This window comes from Thunnus maccoyii, chromosome 1, assembly GCF_910596095.1.
Source record: "Thunnus maccoyii chromosome 1, fThuMac1.1, whole genome shotgun sequence".
Classification (NCBI taxonomy): Eukaryota; Metazoa; Chordata; class Actinopteri; order Scombriformes; family Scombridae; genus Thunnus; species Thunnus maccoyii.
The window spans coordinates 23161144-23182444 of NC_056533.1; the positions used below are offsets into that span (position 1 = coordinate 23161144).

Below are 21301 nucleotides of genomic sequence, written 5' to 3' on the forward strand. Positions count from 1 at the left end.
TGTGGATGCGTCCATATGCTGCAAGCCCTTCCTAAGTAAATTAAGACTTGTCTAAATGCTGAGATAGTACCAAGCTGTATTCACACTCAGACTGCACATAGCTAGAATGCCTTGCGTGCTGAAGCTTTCTCTCTCTGCTCCCTCCTAAAGTGTGTGTGAATGTAGACACGAGTGTGTACAGATGTGTGCTGAGTGCCGCTCCAATCGATAAAATGTACATGCCTAAGAGTAAATGCACACGTGTGTGAACTCTGCGGTCATCTGACCTTTTGTCTATTCTCTCAGGAAAACAGAAAAGAGCCAATTGAGTAACAGCTAATACCATCTATTGGTATCTTCTTTATTGTTCAAATAGAAAGACATTTCAGCCCACAGACCTTACTCCAAAACCATAACATCGCCTCAGCAAACGCATGAAACGCAACCCAATCTTTGTACGAAATTCATTTTTGTAATATTAAATATGATTGATATATTACATTCTTCAGTCAGAAAACCAAGCTAGAATAACAAGAGCTAGTTTTATGGTATCCCTTTGCTTTTAACCACTATGTACACTTGTTCTGCAGTGCTACAAAGCCATATGTGTTTCCAGTATGTGTTAACGCGCCTCCATGTCCTACAACCTAGACAATATGAGCAACAGCTGTTTTACCTGGCTTGCTGCCTCTGCCATGATATAAAAGCTGTTAATCTTGCCAATAAAACACCATTAACAAGCATGAGCAATGATTCACAAGCACATGTCATCCACTGGCAGCAAAGACTTAATCCCTAAGCCCTCCTATATGGTATGAACATATAGGCTTCTTCTGCCCATCAACTTGTTAAAAAAAAAGTCAGAGCGTGTCAAGTTTTTAAAATCACAACTTATGTACTCGACACTTTCAAAAAAACATTTGCTGTTTGCATATTTTGATGGTAGTCTCATAGTATAAGCTTCATAGAGTATGTATATATGTATAAGAGTTTGTATGTCAATGTGATTTTAAGATACTTTCACGGAATTAAAATGATTTAAATGGCTCTGCAAACTATTTTTTTAATACTACAATTAGCACATGGAGTGGTTATTAATAACAGCACACTTCATCTACTGAGGCTCTGCTGTTCATGCTGAACACTGATGGAGACTAACATTTTGATGATAGAGGAAGCTTCACTCTTCAGTATAATTATGCTAATGTAAAAGCTCCAGCACTTCACTGTCTATCCATGACACTGGACAAGGTACTTCATCAAAGCCAAGATAGAGGCTCGACCTGAACATATTACTCTACAGGGAATGCCGGTGACCCTGAAATTCACACTGAAGACAAAAAAAAAAAAAAGAAAAACTTTAACACTTCAAAACTCCAACTTTACTTCTGTTCTTTGATTTAATACATCATTCTTTGGCTGTATAATGCAGTTTGACAAACTAGAAATCCAGGCACCATGGAGGATGTTGTGTGTATGCAAGGCAGCATGTAGCAAAGATGACATGAAAACAAAGATTGTCTCCAGTTCTTCTATTCATCTCTCATGGTCTTTATGATGATGAGTCTGACCCCTGCGCCCTTAAAACATAAAAAGCATACACAGTGTTCAAGGTCTCACACATACAAAGCGCTTAAAGCCTGTGAAACAGTGATCAAGGCAAAAGCTTACTGTCTGCGAAACCTTGGAAGTGAATTAGGAGTTAGACGTTATCTCATTCTTTTCACTGAACATTTATTCATTGGTCTCTCCTATATGGCTGATAATTAAGGCAGAATGTACTTGTTTCCTTGGACTGTGCAAAAGAAATCTTTCAAAAGATTTTCAGACTGTTGTCTCTGATGTATAAGTGTTTCAACAATGCCAGTGTTTTATCTGGGTTTAATCCAAATCACAAGTGATAAACTGACATAGCTGAACAGGAAGCAAGTTGAGACCAGTACATGTATTCAAAAAGTATATCAGAATGAACACCTGTTTAGTTGTCAAGCTGTCAAGTAGTATGTGGTCATTAGACTCAACCAAAGATCATAAATGTTTGTGATAAGAGTTGTTAGAAATCTTTCAGACAGCCTAATTTTCTGTGTTAAATTGTTTCCTGCCTTTGTTTATACTCTTCATGCATATATGTACCTTGTTAAGGTGCCCACAAAATATACAGAATTGCAAGTACAACTTACTATTTTAACAGTGTACCTTAATTTATCAAATAGTAAAACATTATTGGTATATGAATCACACTTTCAAAAAAAGGAAAAAAGTAAGTCTGAACTGAAATAAAAGCTGTGCAACTGATAATGATCTGTGTGGAAATGAATAGTGGATATAGAATGGGAGGTTTTAACAAGGTTAGAGAGGCATAGGGCCATAATGCATGATTTTTCTTTAAAAACTGAAGGTTGTTTGACAATGTGAGGTGGCCCAGATGAATGTAAAGTTGTTCTGAAGTCTTGACAAAACTGCTGACAAAAAAATGGACCACGTTGCACAGTTTAAAGAAAGGGGGGTTGTGCATGCAATAAGGGGAGGTCTAGGTTAAAAAAAATAGTTGGATTGAAATGTCAATATTAAAAAATGAAAAAGCTAATGACAAAAATATAAGAAGCTCTTTTGGTCAGCTTTACATGGCTGTGAAGACATTATTTGTTTAGCAGAGGGAAAGCCAATGCATATTTTAAGGGAGTGCCCTTTTTAAAAAGACAAAGGTGTGTCTTTGTCTGTAAATGTTTTACATTCTGTTCGAATGAAAACAAAATTAATACACTTCAGTGATCCCAGACAAAGGAATTCCTTTATTTTTTCAATCGAAGCGCGCAATTGTCATTTCATAATGCACACAAACCTTCAGCACCAGAAATGCCACCAAGTACAAATATCACAACACTGCTAACCGTTGCCTCAGTTTGTGCCTCTAACAGAGCCGCTGGTAGAGTTAGCAAGTCTGATAAGAGACAACAGAGAAGGAACGTCGTGCTAATAACCCAAAGATTTATTCCTTTTCTGTGGCAGTAAACACAACACACGACCCGCCAATAACTAACACACACAAACACACACACACACACACACACACCCGCAGACACAAACACATCCTTTTTTACCTCAATTGCCACAAGCTAAATTCCACAATTCATTAGAGGAGAAAAACACACAGTCCAACACTCTCGTACATTCATCTGGCAAATGTGGCCTGAGGAATAATGATTTACTGTGGCTCATATTTCACCTGAGTGCACAGGGCAAACAGTTGACTGAAGTGTTGTGGAGAAAATGCTAACTGAGGCATATTTGACTGGAGCAACTGGACAGATACCGTTTTGTGCTGTTTGTGTGAATGTTTTTGTATGTTTGAGTAAATATAATATGCATAACATTTATATACAGTATGCTGTAAAAACTCACTAAAATCGACTATACACAATTCTACTTTTTTTTCCCAAAGCATAACTCTCTGTCACTTGGGAAAGGGTGTGCAGATATTGTGCTGTGTATCTCCGGTGGCATCAAACCCCCACTTCATGGAAACTATTAAGAATAAAATAAAGTTTAAAGTAAATAATCATGTTTTGAAGCTAACCCAGATGGCTGAACAATATGGGCTCTGTGTTCACACAGTGGACTCCTTTCTGTCTGTGCAGAAGTTAAGCCAGCACAGGTAGGGCCAGCATCAAATCAGTCTCAGCTGCCGCCCTGCCCTGCCCTGCCCTGTGTTCTCCTCTTAAAGAGCTTCCACTTATCTCCTTGCCGCAGGACTGTCTGTGTGCACCCAACCACTGTCATGTAGACACCATTCTCAAATTGATTGTGACAGTGCAAGAGCCCCAATTTTTGCGCTTCAGAATTCAAGCTGCCATTTCAACGCCAATGTACAATGTTAAGCTTTTTTCTTATTTCTTTTTTTTTTTTTTTTTTTTTAGAAAATTCCAAGAGAATGAATACAGCTTGTGTTCCAATTTAGTAACTACATATTTTCCTTCAGTTTGAGTAAATGCTTGAGCATTTTGCTTTTATTCCCTACACCCCTAACCCCCCCCCCCCCCAACAGGGGGCCGGGAAACTGGCACTCAGCAGGGAAACTTAAACAGCTCTGTTGAGTGTGAGGCTCAAAGACCCTGCATAGAGCAAGCATGCAACACAGAGCAACCTTATCTGCCATAGGACACAGTATACTATATTTGTATACATGTGACACAGTGTATGCATATATATGGATATATATGTGCATATATATTTACAGTATAATATACTGCATATATATACACACACAGGGTGATAATGGTGGGGATTAGAAGCATCCTAAATCATGTCATATATGGGGGCTTTGCTTTTTTTTTTTGCAAAATATGTCTTTAAGGTATAATCATATGTGAAGTCTAAGTATTTACGTCTAAAATCTCTCACTAGTTCTTCCTCTCTCTCCCTCTCGCACTCCTCCTTCCACCTTGCCTCCTATTATCTGCTACTTTCTGTGGTTTGGAGCCCTTCCAACAGGCCTCCCTTTCTTGCTCTGTGGTTTTCTTCAGGAGATTTCATCTCCCTCCTCATCGTTCCTGCAGATTGACAGCTAAGCTCAGGTATGAAAACAAACAGTTAGCTCTGGAATTGACTGGTGAAAAGAAATCCCCCACTAATGCTCCTTCTCAAACTCTCCTTTTCGCCTGCCTCTGCTGATGCTAAGACCTAACAACATACAAGAAAAGGCAGAAATCATTAACCCTTAATAACACCATTCTACATGTCTGGCTTAAGTACACCACCTCTGCCGGATTATTTCGCTTGTTCCTACTGACTCTAAGACCTAAAAAATGTCTTCCCTTCGGAAACAGCACATTACGTAGCCAAACACCCACATGGCAATGAGCTATAATTACAGATGTGTCATCTGTAAGAGGTAAATGGTTGGGTGGGTTAGCAGACCTTGAAAAGCAAATCTCTGATGTTGTTGATACTCTTGTTTTGTTTTGTTTGTTTACTGTACGTGCGTGTTCACCTCAACAGGATAAAGTATTCGGGACATGTTTGAACACAACTGCAGAGAAAGAATTTCTTTCTTTTCATGGGTAAAGCCTCGGGTCAAATTCTCTTGCACCTATTGTTTCTCATTTTTACTTGTTTTCTAAGAGCCAGACAAAACTATTTCCTCACCAGCAAAGATTCCACCACTGGCCTAGCTGCAATAACACAATTACTTGTCTTTCAAGGTTTTGATGGAACATTGTCAAAAGGTAGCCTACAAGTTGCTCAGTATAATTGGCTGAGGAATCGGTAAGCGATCAGCATAGAATATACAAGGCCACTCTGCTGTGGTCTTTATCTGCATGTCAGCCTTTATTCTCTATCTTCTTTCATTCATTTAAAACCTACAGGCATGTATGCCTTTTGTACCGATTTTAACCTAACAATTAATGGAACCTCTGATTCATCATAACACTTTAGATCTTAATCGTAAGGTGTTTTCTGCTTGGTACCTTTGTTTGTGTTTTAATTAGGCGGACCTTGTGCGTCTCCAACCCTGGGCTTCTTTTTAATTGCCCGTATTTACATCAGGCAGACATCAAACGCAGAGAGAGAGACATTTGTAAGGGGGAGCACAAAGCAACCCTTTGAAATGTCTACAGTCATATGAAATGGCATGCTAATTAAAAATCTAAGGCTGCCACTGTGATAGGAGAAGCATTTATATTGGTAACTGTGGTGTATAGACTGTCTCCATAACTCAACAACAGACAGAGGCCATAGTGTTTATTATCAGACTCCCTACCTGTTTACAGACCACCAAGTAACCTTCCCGTTCCCATTCATCAAACAGAAGAAATGCCCTGCCTGTAATTTAACAGACCAGCTTTCAAAAGGCTAAATCATTTTAAACATTTTACCCGGTGCACTTTGATCTACAGTGGCATACAGTATACTAGGGCAGGTACAATGAATCTAGTTTACCAAGCAAGTGATTTATCCTTCAGTTCATTAAGGTTATTGCCAATGAATATACTTATTAGCACATTCAACAGTTCCCCTGAAAGTGCAGAAAGTGTAATTCAATAATTAAAACCAAACACTTATTTTATTTGTGTGTCACCCATGTTTAGAAAAAGTAACAATTAGGTAAATTGTCAAAATCACCTTCACACAAGTGAAATTAGATTTCTTTATAGGTTTGTGAACTTGAACTAAGACAGTCGCTCAAAAAAGAAGAATTATTTCAGTATATTGAGAATACACTGAATTCATATTGTTTAGATGGTTTCCCAGAAATAAAAACAAGACACAAGAAGTTGTCTGATGAAAGGAATCACTAAGGGAGAGCTCAAGAGCTGGTGACAGCCTGGTGTTATCAGCCAGCTGGTATTGTGCTTTCCTACGCTGTATAAACACTCCAGCTTTCAGTAACAGTCAGTGCTAAGGACTAAGACGTGGACCTGCCCATCCCAGGCCCACCTTCACCCTGTCATAAACAGAGATTTTGGGGGAGTGCTGAGTTGCGCTTCGCTGTGCTGCACTTGATACGCCGCGCAGGGTGTTCACTGTCAGAGTCGAGACATTCCACTCAAACGCAGGCTCACTGAGGAGACGACTCTGCGCGTCTCCACACCATCTCCTCTCCTCTCTTAGCGGCTTCTCTCCTCTCAGCTTAGCTCATGCTCTGGGTACATCAAGCACACTCTGGGTTCAACAATTACCAGAGCGGCATGAACGCGCTGCATGTGCCAGAGCAGAGTAGCTAAGCTCAGGGACGTCTGAAGGGACAACAACAATAAACTGCTGACAAGCTCAGAGAGCCTCAGAATGGTAAATGGAGTGGAATTTTGAAGACAGCACTTTGGACAGAGTTGGGCATTCCAACAAAAGATAAGGGGGGAGAGAAATGAATGAGAAGGGCAGCCAAAGGCCTTTGTTTTATTTCAGAGTACAAGGCTGTTTCTGAGACTGTACAGTACATAGATTATGTATGTCTGATAGGAATGAGGGACTTGTATACACTGTCTAATGTGGTGTTTGTATGTGTATTCCTACCTTTAACTTCTGCCAGAAGTTCGCTGGTGTTGAGCCTCTCCATCTTCTCTTTCCAGTCTTTAGAAAGTAGTTTCTCCATGCAGGATTCTGAAAAAGAAAAAAAATAAATGAAGATTAATAAATAATTCAGAGTTCCTGTTTAAAATTAATACATTTTTCATGGAATATTATGTATGGAATATAGCTTTTCTTTTTTTATTTTGTGCATGATATGGATCTTTAAATCTATTCACTTCAAAATGAAAGAGAGGTATTTTATTTGATGGCATTTCACAGTGAACATTAAAAGAGACTCTTCCTGACAAGTGAGAGATGAGCTAAAGGTGGAGTGAGGAGGGAAGCAGGCATTGTAGGGATAGCATAAGGGCAGAGACACACATTAAGTGGGAGGCAAGGACTGAGACTGGGTACGTCCAAGCATTCGCATAGCTGCCAATGATGAAAACAATTAACATTTGTCCAGCAGACAATGAATCAGAGGAGGAATGGCTGCAAGCTGCCATGCTGTCGCTGTTGTAGCTGATAAAGAACACACTGGGCCGGCTGACCCAGGCCTCCACTATCCCTGCACTGCTTAGGGGTCAGCCTGTTCCCATCAAACAGCAGCAGCACAAGCAAGCCTCCACCCCTCCACCCCTCCACCTTGAGCCACTGTCTCCACAAACTGCCTCCACACCAAGACATCAACCGTGCAGCACCCAGTCCTGTTGAGTCTACATTTAACAAGCAAAAGCCATGTTCAAACCAATCAGTTCCATTAATACTAGTGTATGGAGTAGCTATTAATGGCTGTACTGATTTGTATAGAAATTGTCCTCAGGTTTCATATAGCGCCTGAGGATGATATCATTTGTAAAATCATGTTTCTCTAGATTCAGAGCAAAATGCAAAAACCAAAGCACACACTAATTATTACCACAAAGCCCTGGGGCGCCATAATGAATAGTCTAACCACATATCTAACAGTGGATCATTTATGAACACGGTTCTGGCAACAAAAGAAAACAATTCACAAATGTTTCAAATGATTCCACAGAGGGGGTTTTTCACAGTTTGATGTAATTCTCATGTGTTTTTTCTATTTTTATTAAGTTGCACAGAGAAATAAGGAGAAAGACTGAGAAAGGCACTGTCACATGCAATATTCTGGACTCTTCCACGTTCACTGTTATCATCCTTGACATCAAACACAGAGAAGATTTATACAGTTTAGAATGCATACAAGTGTTGTTTCCTTTTATCCATCTGTAACATATCTTGCTCTCCACTCTCACAAACCAAATACCGTTGCAAACACAGTGACTTCAGAGGAACTGGGAGTAACAGGGGGTCAGTAGTTCTTGTGGCCTTGTTTAAGGATGGCTTTCAGATAGATCAAGCAGAGTGACCATTTTGTTTGATTGTCCACTTCCTCCAATGTGATGAGGGTCGACAGGACATCTTCAGCTCAGGGTCATTATAACATTACTTCTGCTTTATTGACTTTCCAATTCCCAACTCACAGTTTGTACCCTTGACCCTAAGACTGGGAGAGAGAAAAGGCTGTGTGTGTTTGTGTGTGTTTGTGTGTGTTAACTCCCTGCGTGGCACAAAGATCACAGATCTTAAAACAGGGGTTAAGGGCGGGGGGGGGGGGGAGTAGTTGAGCTCAGCTCTTCTTCGCTGCGCCTCACCCCTGGGTGAGACAGCTTCCTCTCCTGGAACAACAAACTCCCCTCGAATCATCAGACAGACAGAACAACAACAGAGGATGACATTTTCTACCCTGAAGCACAGAATAGGCTTATTTTTTAAAGTGGTGTAAAGGGGAATTAAACAAACACAGTGAACATATGTTAATATGCACACATATGCTCCCTCTTTCTCTCTCTCTCTCTCTCTCTCTCTCTCTCTCACACACACACACACACACACACATACGTATGCACACACACTTTCATCACAGATGCTGCTCCAGCACTTGATCATTAAGGAATGCACCAACTGTTGGAGATAATGTGGTGCCAGCTTCCATTCTACTCCAGTCCTCCCCCTCCCTTCCACCTCCCTCCCAGGAGAACTGCCGCTCCCTCACTTCTCCATCCCCTCCGCCGGGCCAGACACGACCTGCCAAGTCCTCCAACAGGAGAGACTACAGCTGGAATGCACCGCTGTCCTCCCTGCCTTCCACCTGGGAGAGGTGAATAATGACCCGGATTAGTCTATAAAATAACTCTCAAACACCTTTCAGTGTTCGAACAGCGTGGACAAAACAGGCAACCAAAAATGGATTTGGTGAAAGCAGAGCAACTTTTGCGCAGGCGTGCTCGAAGAAAACACTAAATGAGTCAGATGTCTGGCTTTTTTCAAAGCACCCTTCTACAGCCTATTTTTCAGAAGAATTTAGATTAATAAGAGGAATGCTATTTCAGTTTCTAAAATGCCTATCTGTTTTCTCTGGAGAAATTATAGATGCCAATGGAAACACTGGTTAGTATCAACATAATAATTACTGTCAGGTTATGACACAGAGAATGTCAAACTCTGATACACAGTGTATTCACCATAAAATAACAAATTATTCCTGATAAAAGATTCGATTCACACTTCACAGATTTTACCGGACAGATGAAATACTGTTGGACTGCAAATGAAAGGCAAACATAATTATTCAAAAACAGTTACTGCAGAACTTCTGAAGTTTTTAGAGTAATTAAGAGTTTGCTGCTCTTGTCCTCTTTAAGTAGGACATAACATACTGGGGAATTAGCTTAAACAAGAGAAGAGTCCAGTGAGTTTATTTTTATTTTCCTATGGGGGCTCTTAAATCTCTTGCACCCCCACCCCTTCCATTTCTTTCCCTCCCCCTCTCGAGATAAAATGCTCTGTGGCTGGGGAGCAGGCCATTCAGCTGGGATGAGAATGGAATGAAAACAATAGCCCTTATCAGGCTCTTATTTACATTTTCCCAGCGTCGCTGCACTAGACAGCTTGGCTTGTCACCAAGCCCAGATCGCCCCACTGGACCAAGACCAACTTCCTCTAGCCCCAGCGATTCCAATGGTCCCTATGGACCCTTGCCTGGCAGAGACACCCTCCACTCTGCAGCTAGCACAGATAGCAACATACAAGACAAAACTACTGGAGTGTCTGTCCAAGACGTGTTCCCATTGAGAGGGGAATGATTTTTGGACTACTAAGCCCGTCTGGGTCTTATTGTCTCTTCTCTGGGGCTGGTGCTGTATAGCTGGAAAAATGCCCTGAACCCTTTTCTGTGATTTTTTTGAGAGCTTCCAAGTGGCACTCAGGAGAAAGTGAATAGTCACCGCTGATTTAATACTGCCAAATTCAATACGTTTATCTGCTATCAGCACTGTCATCTCTGGTTTACCGCCTTCCTGTGCAGGTATTCTGTGATCTTATTGATGTGGGTGAACAGGCGAAGGGATTGAGACACCTAAAACTGAGATGAGTTGGCCAGATTAGACTGCAGCTTTTTTCACTGTATTAAAAACAAAGCTAATGATCCTCATAAATCTTAACAAAGGAATGTTTCTAGGTTGATGTGTGACATAAACAAAGCTTTCAGCACCTGGTAGTCAGTGCTGCCAGAATATCATGTTCAGTATAAACCACAGTAGTGGAGCTAAGAGGCAGGTTACCAGTAACTTTCTGTCCCGACACTGACTGACTCCCTGACAAGCCCTAAGGAAAATAGAGAAATTATCTCTGCTCTTGATATGTCTTTCTCGCTCATATTTTTGCTCTTACAGTAGGCTCTCACTGACATATTGATGCAACAACTAATCCGAATTTATTTTTTTTGTTCACACTGTAAGAAAAGATAAGTTTATCACATTGAGTGCTAGTTGGCTATAAATGCCTGTTGGTTGTGGAGTGAAGGTGGGGGAAAGTCGTTTTCAAATTTATGTTTTTATTGCTGCTCTTAACAGAGTAGCTCATTCAAACGATCATTGCAAACTGTAGAAAAGCTCAAATCACTGAGCAGAACATCAAATAGACAAACATAGTCACAAACAAATCAAATCTTTACTTTGGAATTAGATTGGACAGTAATAAAGCAGATCTTAAAAATTTGTGACACACTAATTTTCAAATGGCTTTCTAGATTGCCATGGTCATGTGAAGTCCAGTGTATATTAAAGTTACCAAATATAGCAGCACTGGCAAAAAGACCATCTTCACATTTCAATGTGTTCAATCTCTAAAAGGTTTAATCTACTAAATTTGTTGACCCAACAAAACACACCATCATGTTTCACAAGACCATGACTGCCTCAAAGCACAAAAATGGTTTGTTACAACATGCAGCAGTGGGTGTTTTATTACCCTGTGTTGTCAGCAATGAAATCGTTTCAACTGTCTGCCACCACATTCTGAGCTTCTCTGTGTGCACTTTTCTCCCGGGAGAAAGATGATACTTGTGTTTGAGTGTTTGTTGTGTTGAAAAGCCGTTGGCAGAGAAAAGAGGGCTATCTAGGAGAGTCAAATTAGCCATAAGTCATGGATAACAGTCTAAGAGGCCTCCCCTTTAGCATTGGCCTTGTATATCAGTTGTCCCAGCCTCAAGGGGAAACGTGTAATTACCAAATCAATGATCAACTGACACTGACCATATAAATAATATCCTTCCCAGAATGCAGAGGCCTGTACTATTCATTGAGGCAAATGGGGGAAACAATGCTATTTGCTGTGAGGGGCTGAGGTACAGAGGAAATGGGGTTAGGAGTCTTTAAACAAGCTTCAGTTTGAATTACTGCACTTTTTTTTTTTAATAATTTGTTATAATCCAGTGTAGTCAATTAAAACCAAAAAGATCAAAGGACTCTAACCTGGCCATTAGAAAGATCTAATAAAGTACAATATCAAAACTGAGGAATGCACCCTTTTCAAAGATAAAAGTGACAATTATGAGATCAATGACAGTTTCATTCCAATGACACAAGATGTTATAATTAAAACATAGTATAGCTGCCCAAGACATTAAAATGTACAGTATTAAAACTACATTGTATAAAAACTGACAAGAATCTGAAAATCTAAGGCTGTATTCAGACCAAATCAGGCATTGCGGCACACCTCCGCAGGGTTGAGTGGAGGTGTGGGTGTGTTTATTTGTAACCACCATGAAACAATCACAAAATAACATTTTATTTCTCTCATTCACCGGCTGTTTTGCTACCACTGTGTCTCTCTCTTTTTCTCTTTCTCTCTCTCTCTCTCTCTCTCTCTCTCTCTCTCTGTCTCTCTCTCTCTCTCTCATTAGCAAAGCCTAACTTTACTTAAGCGTTATCAAATGAAGAAAAATGTCCTCCCCTCTTCCTAGTTTGTCCTCCCTCATGGCAGGGTTGTACAGCTCAGTCTGATTGCTGGCTATTATTGGTTGGCGCAGCATGACGTCGGGTTACGTTTCTCCAAAAGTTGATTCTGGTTCAACTTTCTCGCTGCAGGCCGCTGCAACACCCTTGTGACCCCCATCCCCGCAGCCTAACCGCACCACCCCCATTCACATGAATGGGAGGGCTGGCGTTTTCGCCTCAATGCCTGATTTGGTGTGAAATCAGTCTACAGCTGAACTACAGGAGATGCAGGTCATTTAAAAACTGTAATCACACTAGAAAAATAAAATTGATTTACTGGAACAATGATGCAACTACATGATACTGTATAACAGAATTGTATGAAATTACACTACAGACATGAGTTCAATAAGATTATGAAAATGCTGATATTTTCTTGCTCCAATCTAACCAGCGGTATAAAATGTCCCAGCATTAATCTGCAATTTGTAGAAAATATCATGGCCTGGTGAAAGAACGGTTTAAGGCTGCATAGAGAGCTCTGTAAATGGTGAGTAACAAAGATCTTTGGCTAATATCATCTCCTGCATATGTTCACAGTAATACAGCTAACTTATACAGTTAGAATTGATGTACTCATGGATACTCTGTATAATATTAGTGCTTTTGATTGACTTCATTGTATTTACTGTATAGTTGATCCTGATTCAACATGTAAAATATATGTCTGCAAATCATAGAAGATAAAAATCTGGAATGTCTTAAATAGCTTTTAAAAAACCTCTTGAGCTCATCTTTCGCCTACATTCAGTGTTAGAGACAGTATATTTCTTTAATTCTGGCATAAATTTCGATCACAGATAAAACTCTCAGAATCTCAGTCAGACAGTGATAGGCTGACATCTAATTTCCCATCCACTCTGCACTGCACGGGAAACAAATCAAAAGTCGAGATTGATAAAAAAGAAAATGACTGTGACACACTCCAAGGAGTCCTTTGAATATCTTAATCACAGACACACTAAAAACAAGACCCCATCATCACACCAAATAAAACATAATAATTACAAGAGGCAGGCAGGGAAGTGAAATGCAGAGAGAAAACATGTTTTTGTCATTCAGCCGGTAGTCCCTGAGACAACAGCTGTTGGATGCTGCAAATACTCCTGAAGTCTCCATAATCATGGCGTTATTGAAGTGAGGACAAAAAGGGCACTAATTGCAAGGGAGCAATCGGTACGCAATAGGTTACACACCCGGGTGATGCCACACAATGCAAACGCTAAAGAGGGAGCTGGGGGGAAAAAAAAACATTCTGAGCACAACAGTGCGTTGTCGCTCATTTTCAGGCAATTACCTTTCCTCGTTGTCAACAGTTTTAATAACCTCTACCATTTCCAGAAGATTTTTTGGTGCAGTTAAATAATTTCAGCTTTTTAATATGTAATTACTAGTGCTGGCATGCATAAATAAAAAGGTCCAGCTCCTTGAGACATGTCAGTGTATTGTGGAGCACCTGCACCTCATGGTGGGCTTTCTTTAACTGACACCTAATCATTATTCCACTTGGTGAACATCTCTGTTAGTCACTTTCAGACTATCCTGTTTGGTCATGTAAACAGTTTCTATAAATATACTATAGGTAACCTGGATGAGATGGGCTTCATCTGAGGTTGTGACAGAAAACAGATCTCCTCTGCTCTAATACTTCCTTCTTTCCTTCCTTGCTGCCTTCTTTCCTTCCATCCTATGTTCCTTACTTCTTACTGTACCTCCTTTACTTTAACAAAATTAAATCATACCCTGCTTCTCTATATGACATTTTACGTAAAGTGCCAAAATCATTTGTTAGACTCCAGAAGGGGCCATGCGTCAGTTTTTTTTTTCCTGATATAGCAAGTCAAATGCCTTTTCATGAATAGGAGTCTGAGAAGCTGCTTATTGGAAAATAGTAGTTGTACTAACAGTCTAATACAAAGCAGTTTCTATAGTTTGCACCCTGGAATGAATTCATTTCAAATTTGCCCCCAGCAAATCTACTTACTACTATTTATCGCATTAGTAACTGAAGGTTGCAGAGTTAAATGCCACATGGACTGAAAGACCCTCCACACCTAGAGCCACAAGTCAAACTCTTACAAAAATGTTTGCAATTTGCTGGTAACTTTTAGAGTATTTTAGCTTTTTCCTCAAGCAGCTAAAGATGCTGGCCTATGTGACCAGGAACTTCTCCCTCATCCCTCGCCTTTATCTGCACTGACCAACGTGTTAATCCCATAGTGTTGACCTGGCCATTCTGAGAAGCCGTATACACACACAGCAACCTGACCTCTCTAAATAGGACACATGTCTATCAAGCATATATGAATTAACCATCCCCAAGAGGCTTCACCTCCTGAGCTGAGCAGCATGTGACCTCTCCCAATCCATTTTACTGCGGCACTCTGTGGCAATCAGGCTTGAATTATTAAAGTGAGCAGTGAGCAATGATCAATTCATTGCAGCCCTTGCTCGCAGACTGCCCGGCCGTACTTCAGCAGAAATGACATTGAGAACACTTGAGTATGCTTCCAGACAATGCACATAAATGTGAAATATGTCAGACCCAATATGTCAATAATCATAACTATACAGGGTGAGGCCATGTCCAGGCTAATCCTACAGGAATGCTGTTAGATGACTGTGGGGTAAGCAGGTTTCAGCGCTGTGATTCCTTACAAATGCTTTCTTAAGAGAAAGAGCGGGAGAAGTTGAGGGACTGACAAGAGGCTGATGTGCAGCATGCTGAGTGGTGCTGGGCATCACCAACCTTATGTGCATCACCTTATGTGATGTTTGTAAGAAATATTCTGTGCATATTTTGTGAACATATCTTAAAGAAACACGATGGAAGATATGTCGGCCTCGTAGAGGGTATGGGCCAAAAAAAGCTCAGATTCAAAGGCAAGATGCAGACATAACCCCCTCTTATCTACACAAATTAGAGAGGGTAAAACAAAAGCAAAGAAGTTGAAAGAGAGAGAAAGATTGCAGGGTAGTATGCAACTCAAGGAACCTGGAAGTAGGAGGAGGGCAAGAAAAAAAAATCCAATCAAAACTTCGTGAGGAGGAGATGAGGAGCCAAGATAAACCAGTACTCAGAGCCCCCAAAACTGCAATCTCCCCTTAAGCCGGAGAGTGGCAGCTGGCAGAACAGCTGGTGAATAGGATTAATGTCAGAAGAATGAAATAAAACTCAACATATGTCCGAGCCTGAGGTGTTGGGACTGTGCGTGATTGTGCCCCCGATGGATGCCATGTGTGCAGCTGGAAGGAACTGCTGTGCTGCTCCGCTCTCTACCCCACAAGGTCACTTTTAAGAACTAGGACCATTAAATGCTTGGACAGCAAAATTAACTTTTCGTTCCCTTTCCTCTCTTTTCCTTTGCTTCAAAGTCCCTATTCAGGCAGCAGAGGGAGTCTATTGAATGACTATCAATACAATTCACTCCAAAATTCATCAGGGAAACAAACAATTTACTACCTTAAATTAAGGAATACTTCTAAAAACCAGACAAGGTCAAAGACAAGTGGAGTTTTTATTAAAACAGAGAAAGATAAAACACAAACAGTATATTTAATTTATCAGTCCTGTGTTTTATTCTGCACAATTGTTTGTGTTTTAATAATGATCAGCCTAATAAAGGCTCTAATAAAGCACATCACCTTAAAAACATCTCAAGTGTAACATTGGTTAATTAAATTTTAAACCCGATAACAATGGAGCAAAAAGCAAAACAGAAAGGTAATAAGAGAAAAAAGTAATAAAGACACAGACTTTAAGTGTGTGTTCATGTGTGCGCGTGTGCATGTGTGAGCATATGTGTGTTTGGTTTACTAGAAAGAATCCGGTGTAATGTTCTTCTTCACAAGTGCTGATCAGGGGATCAGCACTTGTGCAGATGAACAGGAGAAATATGTGGACTTGATTTCAATTTATAATTTTCATTTGATACCGGTAATTATTAGGGTCCACACACTGTAATAAATTATTATAATTTAACACAAAAATTAAATTACTGGGTACCTTGCATTGGAGAGATTTTTTTGGATACCCTGCAATTTTACTGTCAGATATAAACTTGCCTGCTAATCAATGCTCGAAAACATTCACATTTATTCATCTATGTTAAATTAATAGATGTGTGAAGAAAACGTGGAGTACTGTGATCATGGCTGTTCAGTGTGATTTAGTAAATTAATGGGTGTCTGACTCTACAAGGACAAAAAGAGACTAATAGGATTCACATGAATGCATTACAATTTGCAGTGAAGCCAAGTGTCTGGTAAAGACACCAAAACTTTATTTCATCATAAATGCTGGACGACTGCGATGCGCTTCAGAGATTGAACCATAAGATATTAAAAAAAGCACAAATTACAAGAATAAGCTGGGCAATACACCGTACTTTGTGTAATAGCTATATATACTATAAATGTGTTGAATTTCGCTATAGTGTGTGTGTGAGAATATCCTCCAACTGTATAGTATATTCTAATTTCAGTTTAAGTAATGACAATTTTCGAAACAGTGAGAGCGTTATTAATTTCTACTTCAGTTTTTACTACTGCAGTTTGGCATTCTCTTTTTCAAATAGTAATTAAACTTGTTTATTGAATCTCATGGCTGACTTTGTTTACTAAGATGCCAGAGTTCAGGATGCCCACACACTGTTTACTGGACTGAGAGACCAAAGGTCACTATTTTTAGAATAGAAAACAAATGCATGAGATGCATGCAACAAAAAGCTCTTAATATTCAAAAGTTTCCCTTATACATCTTTTGTGGTCTTTTGTGACTTTGTGTTATCCAAGAACTGACATTTTTAAAACTTGACCAGCAATATTACTGAGCAAATAGAAAGGTGAAAATGTTTGTATTCAATCTCCAGACCATTTTAGTCACCACAAACACTACTATTCTCGTGTCACTGGAGAAAGAAATGATGAAGTAACCATAGCACTTCTAAAGGTTAAGCATTCCAACTCTTAGAAAGTCCCCATTCATTTCCCCACAGCTAAGTGTCTCAATGTGCTGTTGTTCAAGTTGGTTCAGCAACAATAGAAGCTGTATTTTTTTCAGTTGGCCCATTCCATTTCTATGGGATACAGAGCCATATGGACTGAGACCTGCTGGGCAAAGATGGAGAAATTTGCTTCTCATGAGTGACTGAGCTCATTGGTCCAGCTCACAACGGGGAAGCTGACAACAGGCTTACAGTATCGGCTTTGTCGAGCAGAGTGCCACCCACCCAGAAAAAAAATGACAAAGAAGGAAAGAGGAGGATGAAGTGTTTAGTGAAAGGTGTGAAGAAAGTAAAGTGATTGTGTCAAGTCTAACGATCCAATTTTCTATTTCAAATATTATGCTAAGTGGGACAAGAATAACAAAAGGGCGGCTCCAACAATAATAATTAATCCTAATCCCCCTAGTCATAATGTCAGCTCATCGTTTGAACTTCATGATGTGCAATTGACAATGTGACATTAAAGCGTATTAACCACTCAACTCGGTGCAGACTTTAAAAATTATACTGGGGGTACTTCCAAAGAGAGATGACGTTCGTCAAATAATTATAATCATTGGCACTCGGGCTTTGCGGAGCAATAAAACACATTTTTATTCGTGTCTTCTGACATCCTCATCTCATCTCCTGGCACATGTAATGTTATTGAACAAGGATAAAGAAAAAGCATTGAGTGGGAGGAAACATCTGTTTCATCACTACTGATTAAATAGTCTCTTTGTTCAAGAAGCAACCCATCAAAGTTTGGTGTAAGACATCCATGCTTGCTGTTAGGAAAAAACAATGCAAATATGTTAATAGGCTGCATCTACACTAGTTGTCATGTTTGTTTGTGTCAAGGCGGATCTCTTAGCTGGATGGCTGACGTACCTCTGACTTACAGAACAAGCCTGCAATGTGCTCTGAAATCATTAGCAGGCCACAGAGGCTGTCTGTGCCCAGGGTGCGAGTTACACTCACACTATTTTGATCCTTGGTCAGATGACACCAGCTCTTTTGTCAAGTTATGTGTGGAGAATGCTTGGGAGCTGAATGCCACAGCTAGGACAGTGATACTGAGCTGGCACACAAGTCCCCCAGTGTAACCCTACTGCAAGCATTCACACACAAACACACACACACACACAGCAGGACACATGTGCCCTCCCTCTGCCCCCCATCCCATTGTGGAATAGCCCATTCTCCCCATTTCTGACCGCCTCAGCCCCTCCTCCTCCTCTTCCTCCTCCACCGTACTGACTGCATGATGTTTGCCTGTTTCTGTCTCTGTTCATGCTCCTTTCAACTGCAAAACCAGACTGCTATTTCCTAAATCTAGGCTTCATGGCCCAATGATAAATATAGTAGCATTAATGGCCTCTGCCTTCTTATGTGTCAGCGTTTCACCATCTCTGTACCCCTCCAAATGCTGTGGTGTCACATAAAACAGTCAGGCCATTACAAACTGCTGCTGATTTAATCACCCAGTCACCTACATAGAGCAAAGAGGCAAATCTATTGTTTTTTTCTAAAAAAAACAATCATTTTACAATTACTTTAAATTGCTACTGCACAACCAGTGATATAATTTACTCCATTTCTATGCTGTTCATTTTAAATGCAGTTGACGAGACATACCTACAACCAGTGTGTGTGTGGGTGTGTGAGTATGTAAAGACAAACAAGCCTCTGTGCAACGCTGGCTGTGATTTGTCTCTAAGAGACACCCGTTTCCTCCTATCAAGGGGTTCCTGTGCAGTCAGTAAGCCAGGATCACAATGGGAGTTTTGTGCTGCATGGGTGCAGGGGGACACGCTCAACAGCTGAAACCGGGGAAGATGGCCCCTGGAATGCTCCACAGCAGTTGCTACTGTTGACTAATCGGAATATGAGAACTGGGGAAGGTGATCTTGAATGCAAAGAATGGCACATTGAAGAAGCAGCTGCTTGTTTTGTCATCTGAATGACCAAGACAGCAGAAAGGGTTCCCATTTTGAAAGGGGCAACAAAATCTATATCTTAGCTAGTGTAAATTGAAACCTGTGTCAGCCTCCATCGTCCTATGGGGACGTGCCTGTGTTATGTGAGGGCTGTGTTTTGGAACAGATAGTAAATACATAATTCACCAGTGGATCAGGCACTCCGTGCTCTCTATTGCCCACATACAGACACTCCGTTTAGCCCTGGGCTCTGATCTCAGTCTGGCAGACGAGCAACTTTGTCACTGGAGAGTGAGATGGGGAGGGAGACAAAAATCATAGGGAGGGAAAATGTTGATCTGGATCAGGTAAGGGTGACAAGATGGTAGGGGCAAATATGGAAAAAGGGAAAGAAAAAGAGAGGTGACAAAAAGGAAAAGAGGAAAGGCAAAACTGGAGAAGAGGATGGGAAAGTGAGATTAGGGAGGAGTGAGGGGCAGGGTATCTTTTTTGTGAAAGTTCACATGTCAGGCTGGCAGGCTGCCTGCGGCATACAGCCGAAAAATCTATTTAACGTCTGCTTCACAGGGTGACAAGAGGGTTGATTGGCAGAGAGCAGAGAGCCGCTTTTGATCATGTGTCCTAACAAGCGATTCCAGCTCATGTCTCTTCAGCCTGAACAGATCTACATTACCTATTCAAACAAAAGTGACAGACCAGAGCACTGCTCCGCTGGGCTGGTGCACCACGCCACAGGCCAAGAGAGAACACACACACACACATACACTCACACACACACACACACACACACACGGGAAGGGCCCCCACTGACACATACAGTATATGCAAGCATGCACACACACACACACACACACAAAACTATATCGACTATTTGATCAAATAGATTACTTGCATCAAGATAAGTAGCTTGCCGAAATCTTGTTGACAGAATAAACAACAGATTATTAAAGGAGGTAGGAACACAGCTCACAGGAGAGATGCTGGTGTGTGACTGATGTTTGGCCAGTGTGTGTGTGTCCTGCCAGGAGGGTCCCGGCCTGTCCAGTAGGACGCTGCACTCAGAGGAAGCGTATAGATCTATGTGGCTGAAGGATGCCTCAAAATCTGCAACCAAGGCAACTGGATTTCCAGCCCTCATTGCATATGCATAGAGTCAGAGGCTCTTGCTCAGATCATTATAACAAAGATTCCTATTAATTAGGTGGGATAAAGCAGAACCAGATGACATGGCAGCTGTGATGAGAGGAGAGGGGAGAAGGGAGGGAACTAAAAGAGGAGGGAGAAAGTGCATCAGTCTGTTTGGGGGGAGGGAAGGGGTATATTTTAAAATATAATGTAAATACAGGCCGCATCATGCCAAATATATACCTTTAGAAAACCCTTTTTTCTCACTATATTTAAAATAAATGAATTTCCAAAAATAAATCTGTCAGTGCTATCAAGCACCTGCAGACAATTTCCAGTGAGCCTGTGTGTAGAGGCAGCAGGGGCTGTGACACTGATGGGGGACAGTGTTACAACAGAGTCAAGAGTTCATCAGTGCTAATCAGACCACAGGCTTAGAGCTGATCCTATTCTCTTCCAAAGCTTTCACCCATCCCTGAATCTCATTACATGGCTTGTTGTAATAGAGGATAATGACCTGGGGCCATGCACACAATGCTGATCAATCCCCCACACTCAACCTACTACACAGTCATTATACAGTGATAATACACAACCTTACCAGGGGGATTACACTTACAAATAGAGGAGAGGTGATAAAGGCAGAGGAAGAGAGAGGCCTAAGTGGTAACACAGAAACAGATACAGTACACACATACAACCTTATGCCTGAATACAATTAGCTCACTGTGGCACACCATGTTGTGCTGTTTTATGTCACAAGTATGGGTTAGGTTACTTGCCGCTGCAGTAGGGGAATTCTTCCTCGCAGTAGCTGTTAAATATTCTTCTACCTGAGATTAAAAAGGGGGTTGCTGTTAGGCTGAATGGTGGTATGGCTCCCCTTTGCTAAGCTAAT

At 40.8% G+C, this 21301-nt stretch overlaps 2 protein-coding genes across 13 annotated transcripts in view; one reads left to right on the plus strand and one right to left on the minus strand.

Annotated features, from left to right (window-relative positions):
• LOC121896996 overlaps positions 1 to 21301 on the plus strand; it is a 235058-nt gene that overhangs the window by 184792 nt on the left and 28965 nt on the right. The gene's annotated exons all lie outside the window — the stretch shown is intronic.
• sox6 (SRY-box transcription factor 6) overlaps positions 1 to 21301 on the minus strand; it is a 141058-nt gene that overhangs the window by 61274 nt on the left and 58483 nt on the right. For all 9 annotated transcript variants that reach the window (XM_042411170.1, XM_042411179.1, XM_042411152.1 and 6 more), the window contains one exon: positions 6994 to 7080. In XM_042411170.1, the coding sequence (XP_042267104.1) occupies positions 6994 to 7080 (87 nt within the window). The remainder of the gene's footprint in view (positions 1 to 6993; positions 7081 to 21301) is intronic.